This window comes from Vulpes vulpes, chromosome 12 (genome assembly GCF_048418805.1).
Source record: "Vulpes vulpes isolate BD-2025 chromosome 12, VulVul3, whole genome shotgun sequence".
In the NCBI taxonomy this organism is placed as follows: domain Eukaryota; kingdom Metazoa; phylum Chordata; class Mammalia; order Carnivora; family Canidae; genus Vulpes; species Vulpes vulpes.
The window spans coordinates 175,973,928-175,987,597 of NC_132791.1; the positions used below are offsets into that span (position 1 = coordinate 175,973,928).

At 35.7% G+C, this 13,670-nt stretch overlaps 1 protein-coding gene across 1 annotated transcript in view; it reads right to left on the bottom strand.

Moving 5' to 3' along the window:
- The window catches only part of CNTNAP4 (contactin associated protein family member 4), a 242,524-nt gene that overhangs the window by 29,891 nt on the left and 198,963 nt on the right, over window positions 1-13,670 (bottom strand). Inside the window, exons 16-17 of the mRNA XM_025993077.2 lie at window positions 7,736-7,906; window positions 6,791-7,009 (exon numbers count right to left, since the gene is read on the bottom strand). Of these exons, the coding sequence (XP_025848862.1) occupies window positions 6,791-7,009; window positions 7,736-7,906 (390 nt within the window). The remainder of the gene's footprint in view (window positions 1-6,790; window positions 7,010-7,735; window positions 7,907-13,670) is intronic.

Genomic DNA, 13,670 nt, shown 5'->3' on the forward strand with positions numbered 1-13,670 from the left:
CCCTGACCACTGATCAACTTGGAACAGAAAAGTGGTAACACCTGCAGGGGCTCAGGACCAAGTCAGGGGGTTGAAGGGAAAAACTGGTCTTCTGTATATTATGCATTGGACCTTTAGTCCTGGTTTACCCAGCCATCCTGAGGGAAGACTTAGCCTTGTAGAAATGGCGCATTAATGTACAAAGCTGTGAGACTGGACCTCAAGCTATGATTTTGCCATAGAACGTTCCTCACTGAGCATGACCCTAGGAGAGCCAGGAGGAAGAGTACTGTTCTCCCTCTTGTTCAAAGAACTGTTATGGTTGAAATAGGAAGTGAGTGTAGTCAACAGTGTCATAGGATAGAAAAAGCAGGCACAGTTCCCTGAACTAAAGTCAGTGGTGAGAATTTGCTCTGGTGGTAGTCACAGTAGAAAAATGTGGGTCTATTTAGTTTTCTCACATTCCAAGGCCACAAACCTCTCTGGTTTGACCTACTAAGGCATATTTTAAAGAAATGAACTGTTGATGGTATAAATCATATTCTCTGCTCTTAAGAGATCCCATGTGAATACTGATTTCAGTCAATGGTCACTAAGATTTGCTCACTAAACATGCAAAAGTACACCAAATGCTTCTCAAGCTAATTGTGGAACAGACATCTCAAGGAGGAGAGAACACAATTGAAGTAAGTGATATGATTACACGAAAGAGAAATGTGGCTTTCATTGCACTGCACTTTGGTGATGTGGGAACATATTTACTACAAACGAAAAGCAGATTGAAATAAAAATTATTCAAATGTAAAAATTTTTGACATTCTCTTCCCATAACTATTTTAGCCTATCAAAAGTAAACTAAAAGTAAAAAGACAAAATCTAGAATAGATTATAATTAATAACTCCTAGACACTACTATTATGTATATGAAAATACAACCGCAGAGAGAGAGAGAAGAAATTTGTAATCAATTTATCTGAAATAAATCCAAAATATATACAGAATTCTTATAAATCTTTTTTTTTAAGTAGATTCCATGCCCAGGGTGGAACCCAATATAGGGCCTGAACTTAACAAGATCAAGAAGATCAAGACCTGGGCTGAGATCAAGAGTTGGACACTTAATCTACTGAGCCATGTAGGGCCCCCTCCTTTTTTTTTTTTTTAAAGAAAAAAGAAGATAAAACAGCCACATCATTAAGGAGGATATCCAAATGGTCAATAGCTACTTGGCAGTGTCTCTTAATGCTTAACATATGCACGTCTTATGACCCAGTAATTCCACTGTTAGGTACAGACCCAACAGAAATATAAGCATATGTTCACCAAAAGATCAGTACAAGGATATATCTGTGGTATCCAAATTTCCAAGTATACAAGTGCTCATTCACAGGAAATAAATTCACAGTAAATAATTTGTACTGGTACGCTCAGTTTCCTAAAAGATTCCTGGGTGATACTAATGTGGAGGTAAGGGTGAGAACCAACCTTCAGAGCTCCAATATGCTCAGAGTTCGACATTAACCTTTGTGTATGGCATTTAGAAACTGTTTGCTCCAGAAGCTCAATAAATATTTGTGGATTTGATGCAATTCAAATGCAATGCAAATGACTTTGTCTATGTCAGGAGTTCTCACTTCTCCTTCAGGTCCTAGTCACAAAGTACTGAGATGGAGTTTGCCCCATTTAAAAACCTGTCAGTAAAAGAATTTAGATTGCAAACAAAATTTGCAGAGCTAGTTGAATGAAAATCAATTCAAGGCTAATTTAAGAAGCTTCTAAGAAAAATGCTGAGTTTACAAACCAAAATAGAAAATGACCACTGTCACATTTCAGCTTAAAAAATGATTGATTCTTTTTTCCCCATCATTTCCGTGGTTGGAGAAAGTTTGTGGGGGAAACACTAACAGCAGTGACTCTTGACAGTGAGTCCTCGTTGTAACAGGGTCAAGGGCATATGTTTAATACACTAATTAACATCATGCCACTAACGTTATTTTTTTAAGTAATAAATAGCACCTTTGAATAGGACTGTTCAACTCAGGTCATAAATCACCCACAAACAAAAAAGAGAAAGTGAAAGAATGTGAAAAGGTCGGGAAAGACTCTGCACCATGATTAAGAACAAGAATGGAGACAGATGGGCTAGAATTAGAGGGTGAATCATCATTTTTGTTACAAAAAGCAATGTGATGGTTGGGATATTTGGGGAAGGGGAGAAGATAGTCAATGTGCTGGTGCTCACTGTCTCTATTTATCACAGTACATTCATGTTAACTGTTTTCACTTTTTCATACAAGGTTTGAGGTCGTTTTATTACTCCTTCACAGTGCACGGCATCCTATAGTTTAGATTAGCTGAAGATAATTGTTCCAATATTTGGAACCGTAGTGATTGTTCAAAACCTCTGTTTTATACTTCTTCGGTGTAGACTAACACTAATTCCACCTCTGAAACTCTCATTTCTTTCTTTCTATGTCAGTGGTCATGTATCATTGTTGCCCAGCTGAATCACGTTTTTAATCATGCCTTCTATTTATTTTTACTGATTTTGCTCAGAAGGTAAAGCATCAGTCTTGCATCAGAGATGCACTCTGAGATGTGGACACACTTTGTGACTGATTTTTAAGGGAGAGACTGAAGCCAGCAATAGAGAAAACATAGTCAATGCTTTCATGTTATCCCATTCTACCGGTCACTTCTGAGAGCCCGCCAAAACCCTTAACCTTGAAAAATTGTAATGTCAATAAATATCATCAACAAAGGCCCGGCTGTGGTAGCACAGTGAGGTGGAGAATATTACTGAAATCAAAATGAACATGCATTCAAATACCCACAACATTTTACTTGTAGGTAAAAGTGTTAAAGATATATCTCAAACAAACATAGTTCTACATCATAAAAATTTCTTATGTTTCATCTTTGTAGTATTATAAAGTAACTTTATTTGATATTTGAAATATTCCACAATAGTGTTAGTGTTTTCCGCCAAATTTGTTTACAAACAAGAAGGTACATTTTTGGTAAAAGCCACTAAATGCTGAGATACTAACACAATCTATCTTAGATTAACTAACATTAGCTTAGTCTTACAGTTTTATCCCTTGTTTATAAAGATTGTGTTTCTATGTAACTTAAAAGTACTATTGTCGTCGTCGTCATCATCATCATCATCATCAACATCATTGTCTGGATTTAAACATTTTTTTAGGAGAAAAAGTTATAGTAGACACTTACTCTTTACAGTTATATTTATCTCATTAATACATCCTGATACTCCAGAACAAATGATATCCATTATGCATACTTAAAATACTGATTAGCCATAATTATTTTTAAGATGGATGGGTGAACTACTAATTAAACTCTTGAACTTGTAAGTAAGGGGAATGAAGGTACCCTTTAAAATCTGAACCAGAAGATCAATTCTGTTGAATCAGGGCAGAGACTGCTAGTCATGGCTCTGAGAACAGACTTAGTTCTAGAATATTGGAAAGTATTCATATGCGAGGAACAGTGTCCAAGAGAAGGTCCCTTCAATATCCGATGTGTGCTGACACAGAACATATGAACCAAGAAACCTGGTTTCCTGGGAGTGTGTGATCATGGGGTGGGGAGGATCTCATTGAAGGAAAGGGAGGAAAGGAAACATTTTCTCTTGGCTGTCAAGAAGGACCAGCAGTCTTTTGCAGTCTGGCAGGAGTATGGTTTATATGGTTTATAGGGTTTATAGTATATAATTCAGACTGAATGGTCAGGGAACAGCTTGAATCATCCTACAAATTAGGATACAGGAAGAAAACAAGAAATGCTAACTTCAGTTGAAATTACAAACTGAGAAATGATGTGAGGATCCCAGAGACCTACAAAGAAGTGTCTTGTCCTTGAGAAGATTAGTAGGAGTTAAGAAGTAACACACTAACAGCAACAACCAACCCATCACAAGTTGCGTGCATTGACACTTCAAGCATGACCCAATGCTGGTTTTCACCATCTCCTCTCCAGCCTCTGCCACCATGAACTCCCACAGGGACCACCGCTGTAGCCTGCTTCTGCCTCATTCCCTCCAACCATGTTCTTCACAGCAGCAAGGAGGACGTGGAAAAATGTACATTAGATCATGCCACTTTTCTGGGCCTTAGAATAAAATCCAGATTCCTTGCCATGGTCATACAAGACCCAATATATAACTGGACCATGATTCACACCATGCCTTCCCTCAGATCAATTCTCTCCTCTGGCCATGATGGCTTCCTCCCTGCTCCCTGACTCCTAAAGCTCCTTCCCTCCACTTTGAGCATGGTCCCTCCACCAATTCTCTGCCTTCAGATGTTCACAGTTTCCCTCTTCTGCTTCCTCTGGCCTTTCTTCAAATGTAAGATCCTCAGGGAGCACTCCCCTGACCACCCCCACTTAAAGTAGAAAGACCCCCAACTCAAATAATTGCCTGACTTTTTATAGTATGTATCATTATCTGAAGTTGTATACACACACACACACACACACACACACATACAAATATGTAGGCATGCATATGTGTACACAATATGTATTATATTAATAACATATATTTTCAGTAACATCCGTTTGTCTTACTATTTACCCTTTTATTGGCTGCCTCTTGTCTCTTCCACTGAGACATACTATCAGGAATGCAGAGAGCTACTTTTTGACCTTAATAAGTGCTACATTAAATTAGCTCTAATTTTTACTGATATTTTTACTACTTTTTACCCACTTTGCACTAATTCAGTGTAAACTTTTACATTATAATTTAACCCCCAATGAAGTATTTTCATTTAGAAATTTAAAAGATATTGTGATTTGTTTGATAGTAATGTTATAAATTGATAAATATTTTACTGTGTAAGTAATCATTTTTATTAACTTGGTTGGGGCCCTTTCCTAAGAATGGTGCACTCACGTGGTAGAGGTAAAGATAAAAAGAAGACCCTGTTGTAGGCCTCTTAATAGCAAGTGACCTGCCTCTCCCTAATAAGTCTTTTTAAAAGTATGAGTCCTTTCAATGTCATCACACTAACCATGTCAATCTTCTCAGTTACCTGTAGTAAAAAGAAGGAAATTGTATAAACAGATTTTTATTAATAGTAGATGTAACATTTTTTTCAGAGATCTTTCTGCCTTTTCTTTTTAGTTTCCAGTGACGTGACTTAACCAGAGTTAAGATTTTAATTCATAAAACTTTCATATAAGGCAGTCCTTGGATTTGAACACATATGGGAATGCCAAAAGCCTAACCAATTGCCTCCATAAAGATGAAATCTCTTAGGTATATTTATTAAAATTATAACACATGATTGATGGCAAAAGACTCAAGTCTGTTCCAACACAGTCTTCTGATATAATAATATTGCTTCTGTTACAACTACCTGAAATCAAATTAAGGCCAGGATTCCTATCACACACAATATATAGTGACTTCATTTCAATGACGTTAAAACTCACACAAAGGATGAAAGGTCATGTTCAGATGAACTGCAGCAGATTTCACTGAAAAATTCGAGGACTGTTTCAACCTTCTCAATTTCCAAAAATAGTAAGGCTATTTCCAAAATACTGACAGATTTTAAATTGCCATGCCTTTGGATGCAGCCATCTCTTAGTTTTTGTATATCAAGAAATATGTATGTCAACTTCCTGAGTTTCCAGCATGCTACTAAAGGAAAAGTTACGTATTACAAGTATTCCTTACTGTTTCTATACCCTTAAATAAGGCAGTTGAGTGGCCCCAAGATTAGATTAGATTGTCCATTATAGTGCCCTACTCATAGAAGCTGTTCTTTTAAATATTTATTGAGTGAAATAATAAATGATAGAAATAAGGAATATATAAATTCAATAGAAATCCCAAAACTGTCTTAGTCAGATAAGTCACAAATAGGCTTATCTTTTGCAGTGAGAATAATAAAACAAGATTATTAAGCAATGAAAGATGTATGGGAATCTGTTGAATTTTGTCCTAAAACATAACTCCTAAAAATGCTTGAAATATGATTTCTAATCATTTATAGTTTATTCTGCTTTATAGAGTTGTTGTGTCCTTATTTACATTAAAATATGTGAAAAGTGATCAAGTAAATAATTCCTTGAACTTAATAGTTGATGAGTTCCATACAGTAATTAGCAAAGATTAAAAATAAAACAAACACTTCCAGAAGGATTCCACTATCCAATGTATAGATTCCAGGTGAATGTATTTAGGCAATAAAGGAACATTTGGATGTAAGTATGAGGTAGAAGATCAGAAGGTATCTGAAAAACAGGCAAAATGAGAGACGTCAGCAGAAGAACTGCTCCTGCTTTTCTTTTTTTCTTCTATTGGCCTGTTTTTTGACAGGGGTCCCTGTTTGGCATCAGCTGGAATTACAAGGAGGGCTCCTTAAATCCTCTGAGAACAAAGATAAACACCGCCGACAAAACACTAAAAGCACTAATGCAAAAAAACAAAACAAAACCCCCAAAACCCAAATTGGAACAAATTCCATAATCTGTAATATTAAGAATCCTGGTTTCAGAATGAATCAAACACAAATTTAAATCTCATTTACTAGGTAGATTCCTGAAGGCAAGGCATTTCAAGCCCTTGTACCTCAGTTAGTTCATCTGTAAAATGGGGTTAACCCACTTCACAGGTTGGTTAAGAGGACGAACTCAAACACGGGCATAGCTGAGAACATAGGCTCCCAATAAATGATGGCTTGTTGTTGTTATTGGTTGGTATTATTTCGTTTCTGCCCACCTCTGCACTTATATCATACAGTTAAGTAACAAACTGCCTAACAACAGAACTTACCCACAAAGAGTTGACTGTTGAGCTGTAAAAGGACATGCCCATCGGCGGGAGCAGGCTGCGTCTTTGGTAAGAGCTGATCCACTCGAAGAGATGCCTCTTTCATGTTCCGTTCCACCCTGACATGGTGCCACTGGTTGTCGTTGAAATGAGTGGGTGATTGCACCGAGATTTCAAAAGGCCCATTGCCCACATCAAATGAAAAGGTCACTACTGCTGGAGCTGTAAATATTACATATGAAGATTGTTCGAGTGAGGCCACATGGTGGACAGCAGAGCCCTTGACACACTTAGGAATAGCACCACAGCGTAGCAATCACAAAATATAAAGGCAATGGCTTAAGTCTTATGGAAAGAAATGATAGCATCTGTCAAGACTAAATGTGGAATGAGACCGTAAAATACATTCAGAAAAAAACCCAGATTTTAAGAACTTCATCCTCAGAGTTAATTTTGCATATTGATGAAGAGTAAGGCTAGTTGGCCAGAACAAGAAAACTAATAGCTTCTGACATTTTAGGTAAAACTCATTTTTACAACGATTCAAAGTTTATCTGATTTTAAAAGCATGTAAGACACAGTTGATATTAAGATACTAATAGTGGCCTAAGAGTATACGAAAATTATATTGTATACAAGATTATATGGCTGGTTTATTTAATTAATTAACTCTGTAATTTACCGAGAATTTAGTTTTTAAAAAATATAATTATTTGGACTTAAAACTCTTCTTAAATTGGTTCCAGAGAATACCAATTATTTCCCCAAATTATAGTGTTAAATATTATTTCTTGCAAAAAAGCTAACCTAATATTATAGATTTTTTTTCCAAAAGGACACAATGAAAAGATTTAGTTGATAAAAGTAGAAACACAGTACTTTAACAATTAATGAAAGGATTTACTACTAAATAGAATCCCACAGGCTTCTAAGGAAAAGGAGACTCACAGCGTAGCTCTATCCTTATAAAATCGGTAATCCCCAGGTTCTCTAAAAATACCCCAGATGAAGCTGTTGTCTTAAAAAAGAAAGACACATCTGCACTAAGTTCTCCATGGAAAGTAGGAAAATGAAGGTATGAAGCCTCAGTATTGAAGGAAGCTGAATTCCAAAATGACCCTGTTTAAAAAAAAAAAAAAAGACAAAATCAAAGACAAAAATTCATAAAATAAAATGAATGGCATAATTACATTTTTTATTTTAGCATTTCTACTACTAAAAATACTGCTAATTTATACAAATCCGATTTTCTTTTAACTATATAGTATACAGGACATGAGCATAAGATTGGAGATTTTACAAGGATTGCAATCCTAGATTCCTTCCAACGTAGGAGAGGAATGAACATTGCAGAAATGTTCTGAATGTTATATTTCATATAAGAAAATTGACCTCACCCTAAATACCACCCTCTGCCAACGTGATATGGTAAGAATCTGCCAGACACTGACAAATAGACTTAATTTTTTTTTATAACTTGAAAATTGAAATACCTACAATCCTTTGGATAACAAAAAAATCTAAAGAAGCTCAAAGCATTTTTTGTTTTGACACTTCTAATGCACACACTTCACAAAATTACACCTTCAACTAACTGTTTTCATTAATGGGCTTTGCAGTTTTCTAAACTGGCATTCAAAATATTCTCTACTAATTAAAGATCAAGATACTATTTAGTCTGTGCTATGCTGATCTTCTCACGAAAATGCTCTTTTCATTCAAAATTACCTTTGCTTTACTTGTAATAGTGAAGTAGATAAACAGCAGGAAAGGGCTCTCAAAAACTTTAAAAATATACACTATAAGGAGAAAATATGTAAAAGGTTGGGGTATAAGTTAAAAGGTCTGAAAAAAAACACTTATGTGGACTATAAATTTAATTATAATTTCTATCCACATGCAACTTCTTATCTTCACTTTCCCATTCATCTTGTTGTTGTTGTATCTACAACTTTCCTTTTGAAAAAATACTGTGGGACGCATATAGCAGACGGTATGGGAAATAAAATACAAATGCAGTGGCATGAAGTGGCAGGAGTGAGATCCAAGTGGCTATGTGTGGTTGATGAGAAGCACTATCAGAGAAATGAGCTGTGTATTGCTGCTGCCACCAGCAAGCTCTCGACACATCAAATATAAATATATATCTCGAGTCTTAAGCAACTGTCTCTATACGCACTCACAGCATTGGTTAAAATTCTATCTAAATTACCTTCCTGGAAGACGTATTGATCCACTAAAGTTAGAAAACAGTAATTTCAAAACAATGGTTCATTATGTTAGCAGGGAACAGATACCTAGAGTTAAAAATCACAAACTCGACTCAGCCTCTATCTATTCCTTAGATTTTAATTTATTTTTCTATAAATTCTGGACCAAACAAGCAGTGGTTGTATCTATTTTACTTTTTCTGTTTTTCTCATGGACTTGATTCAAAAGTCAATTCTCAGCTCATCTGTGAACAATTTTAGAGCTGAATTTATTCAGCTGAGAATATACTTTGAGGGCTTTTTTTCCCCTATAGCCAAATGAAACTGTATATTATCTGAGTTTGCCAAGCCTAGTCCTTATTTCCATTTTACAGCTATTTCTACGCTTAGACATTTTGATCTCTAGGAAAGAATGCAAGAAAATGCAAAATATCAAGTCAGGGATAACAACGCATTTGTGTTCTTAAAAGTTATTACCTGACCTATTTCTAGAAGGGATTAAATGCCTTCTGTTGAAATGTGCTACACATGAAAATTAAAGTTGTAACTTTAAATTACGGAATATTATTGAATCTTATACATTTGGTCAGATTAAAAAGAAGAACACAGAATTCCTTAAAGGTCTAAATTAGATAATATCATTTTAAGACATAATATTTCAATTGTTTCGTTTTTAAATCACAACTAACCCAATAAAGCATCCTATCGAAAGGCTTCGGGGGACTGGCTGAAACAGTAAAACAATTCTTTGAACTGCTGCTATCTTTACAACGAATGCTTTTATAGCAATGAAAAAAAATGTATTACCTTAGGTAGCTTAAACATTCTCACGCACGGAATTGGGCCTATTTTGTCTAGTTAGCAAACCTCATTGTACAGATTCACAATAGGTAAAAAACCAGAGAACATCTTACTGGAGTAAGAAATTGCTGCTAATTCAAAACAATCATAAAGAAAGCAAAGGCCAATATTTCCATGTTCAAATAATTCTTGCGGCATATGATACCTCAGGTCTGTACAGACTGTGCTTAGAAGCACCCAGAAGAATGTGAACTGCCTCAGAGAGGAGGGGAAAGAGCAGGAGGCAGAGCAGAGCCCAGCAGGCAGGCACCAGCAGGAAGCTGCAGGTCTTTTGAAGAGAGAGTTCCTGGCTAAAGTGGTTTAAAAATCCTTAAGAGGCACCAGTAACGGATTTGAATGCAATCACTTGCCCGATTAGTCAGGAGAGTTAGACCCCTTTTATTAGCCCAACAAAAACACATCATGATGTGTTATTCTATGTAATTAATAATTGTAAATAATTTTAAGTTATTAATAATGAACATGTTTTCAATTAAATTCAGTATAGGATACCAAATATTTGAAATGATTCCTTTGGGAATTCCACCTTTTATCTTTCCAAAATTAAAAATAAATGTAGTGGCTAATGGGATCCATACTGTTATTTGCAGAGAAGAAGATGATGTACTAAGGATTTAATTCCATACACAAAGTAAAAAGAGCTAGGGAAATTAACTTAGTAGAATGTCAAGATTAGAAGTAACTTTAAAAATATTCCTTTTGCTAAACTTTTTTTTTTATCACGAATGGATTATCCTTTAAACATAACAGATTTATACAGACAGAAAGTGGAGCAGTGATTTTCTAGGACTGAGGAGAAAAGGCAGGTGGAGAATTAAAGGTGCTAAGGGGTGCAGAGTTCTTTTTGGGTAACAAAAATGTTCTAAAATTGATTGTAGTAATGGTTACACAATGCTGTGACTATACTATAAGACACTGAAAAGTTCATTTTATATACATGAATTGTATGGTATATAAATTATATCTCAATAAAGCTGTTTTAAAAAAAAAAGAACAGTATTTGAAAAGCTATTATTTTTAAGGCACTGTGTTTTACTTTTAAAAGCAGAATGTATATGACATGCTAACCCTACCTTTCTTTCTTTATTGAGGTATGATTGGCACGTAAAGAGCTGTACACATTTAATGTATATAACTTGGTAAGTTTGGTAACACTACCTTTCTTTTTTTTATTTATTTTTATTTATTTTTATTTTTATTTTTTTAACACTACCTTTCTTAAAGGTAAATAGAAACACCAAGGCAAGGGATAATTTACTAGTCAAGTGGATCTTTCTGAATGTGTAAGACTCATTTTAAAGAGCCAGAAATACAATTTCTTTCATTAGAATTTTTGTTTTGAGATAACTATAGATTCTCATGCAGTTTTAAGAAATACTACAGAAAGATTTTGTGTACCCTTTAGCTAGTTTTCTCCAGCAGTAACATCTTGCAAAACCATAGTACAGTACTGAAATCAGGATGTGGACACTGATACTAGTCAAGACGCATGACATCTGTATCACTGTAAATACTCCTCATGCTTCTCTTTTATAGCTGCACCCACTTCCCTCTTGCCTTCACCCCTAATCAGTTCTCCGATGTCATCTAAAGAACATTCTATAAATAAAGGCATACAGTATGTAGTACTTTGAGATTAACATATTTTTCACTCAGATTTACTCTCTGAAGATATACCAGGCTGGTGTGTGTGTCAGTAGCTCATTCCTTTTTAGTGCTGAGCCATATTCCATATACGGAAATTTAGTTTAACCATTCTGTTGAAAGACATCTGGATTGTTTCTAGTTTTCAGCTATTATAAACAAAGCTGCTGTGAACATCTATGTGTAACTTTTTGTATGAATATAAATTCTCAGTTTTCTGGAATAAATGCCCAGGAGTACAATCCCTGAGTCATAGGAGAGTTGCGTGTTTTACTTTTTGTTAAACTGCCAGACTCCTTTCCAGAGTAGCTATATCATTTACAACCACACCACCAATGTGTGCGTGATCAGGTTTCTTTATCTCCTGACCAGAATTCAGTGTCACTCTCTTTTTTCAGCCATTTGAAAGGTATGCAGTGACATCTCATTGTGGTTTTGATATGCATTTGCCTAATGGCTAATGATTTTGAGTATCTTTTTGTGTGTTTGCCATCTGTGGTCCTTTGGTGAAATCTCTCTTCCTGTCTTTTACCCATTATATCTTTGGCTTGCAGATGGCCACCTTCTCACATGGCCTTTCCTCTGTGCACAGGTGGGAAGAGAGAACTCTCTGGTGTCTCTTTCTCTTCATATAAGGACACCAGTCTAATCAAATAGGACCCCACCCTTACAACCTCATTTAACCTAAAGACCTCCTTAAAGACCCTAATCACTTAATACAGTTACCTTGGGATTAGGGCTTCAACATATAAACTTTGGAGGTGATGAAACAATTTAATCCATAAAATTCATATTTTAATTGGATTATTTTTTACACTGTTGATTTCAGAGGGTCATTTATATATTCTAGTTACTAATCCTTTGTCAATTCTCAGTCCTCATCTTACTTAACCTACCAACAACAATTAACATAGCTGATTATTTTCCCCTCCTTGAAACATTTTCTTCACTTGGATCCAGAAATACCAACACTCTTTTGCCTTTCTCATTAGTGCTATAATTCTGTTTCTTTCTTTCTTCCTCCTTACCTCCTCAATCTGTTAGTATTGGAATGCCACCAACCCTTACTATTATGCTTCTCCATCCACAATAACTCTTGCTGGCCCACCATCTCATGGCTTTAAATATGCTGAGGACTTACGAATACATATCTGAAGCCTGGAACTCTCAAAAGAACAACTCCACATCTCTACCTGAACACCTCCATCTCAACTTTAATATGTTCAAAAACTGAGTTCTTTATATTCTTCTGCAATTCCTTGACTTCTCCTTCTTGATTAATGCCAATTCTGTGCCTCCAATTGGTTATTAGACCAAATACCATGGTGTTATTCTTGACTCTTCCGCAATCTACACTGATCCATAAGCAAACTGTTTTGGCTCTCTTTTTGAACTATTCCCATACTACAACTATTGTCATTGTGCCCATGGCCCAAGCCACCATGACCCCTCAGCTGGAATGGTATATGGTCTCATAAATGGCCTCCTTGCTTCCACATTTCCTCCTAGATCTCATTAAAATGTAAACTAGATCACACCAATCCTCTACTCAAAATTCTCTGTTTTCCAGTCTCACTGAAGTTAAAAAATAAAGACCTCTCAAAACCCTCTATGATTTGACTACCAGATCTTCTAATGTCTTCTGCTATTCCTTGTTCACTCTGCTGCACACATTTCAACCACCTTGCTCTTCCATGAATATACCAGCTATACTCCCATCTCTGCATGGATACTCTGGCTTCTTCCTCTGTCTAGAGTACTCTTTCATAGATATACACATGTCTTGCTCCATTATTTCCATCATATTTTTATTCAAATGCCATCTTCTTAGAATTTTATGACCATTCTACTTAAATATTTCAATCCCACACCCCCTCACCTCATTTATATTGTCCTCACAACACTTATTAGGGTCTATTATACCATATATTTTACTTATATATTGCCTATCACCCCCCCAAAAGAACTCAAGCTCCAAAAATGCAGATACTTTTGTCTATTTTGTTCACTTTGTGTGCTCTCTCTTTCTCTCGGGATGTGGGGAAGGCATAGTACAATGTATGGGCTCAATAAATATTTGTTGAGTGAAATTATGAGATTTCCTTGGAAAAGTAGCAATAAGAAAGGTTAACCACTCCCAGTTTGGTTGTATTGTATGTATCTCAATA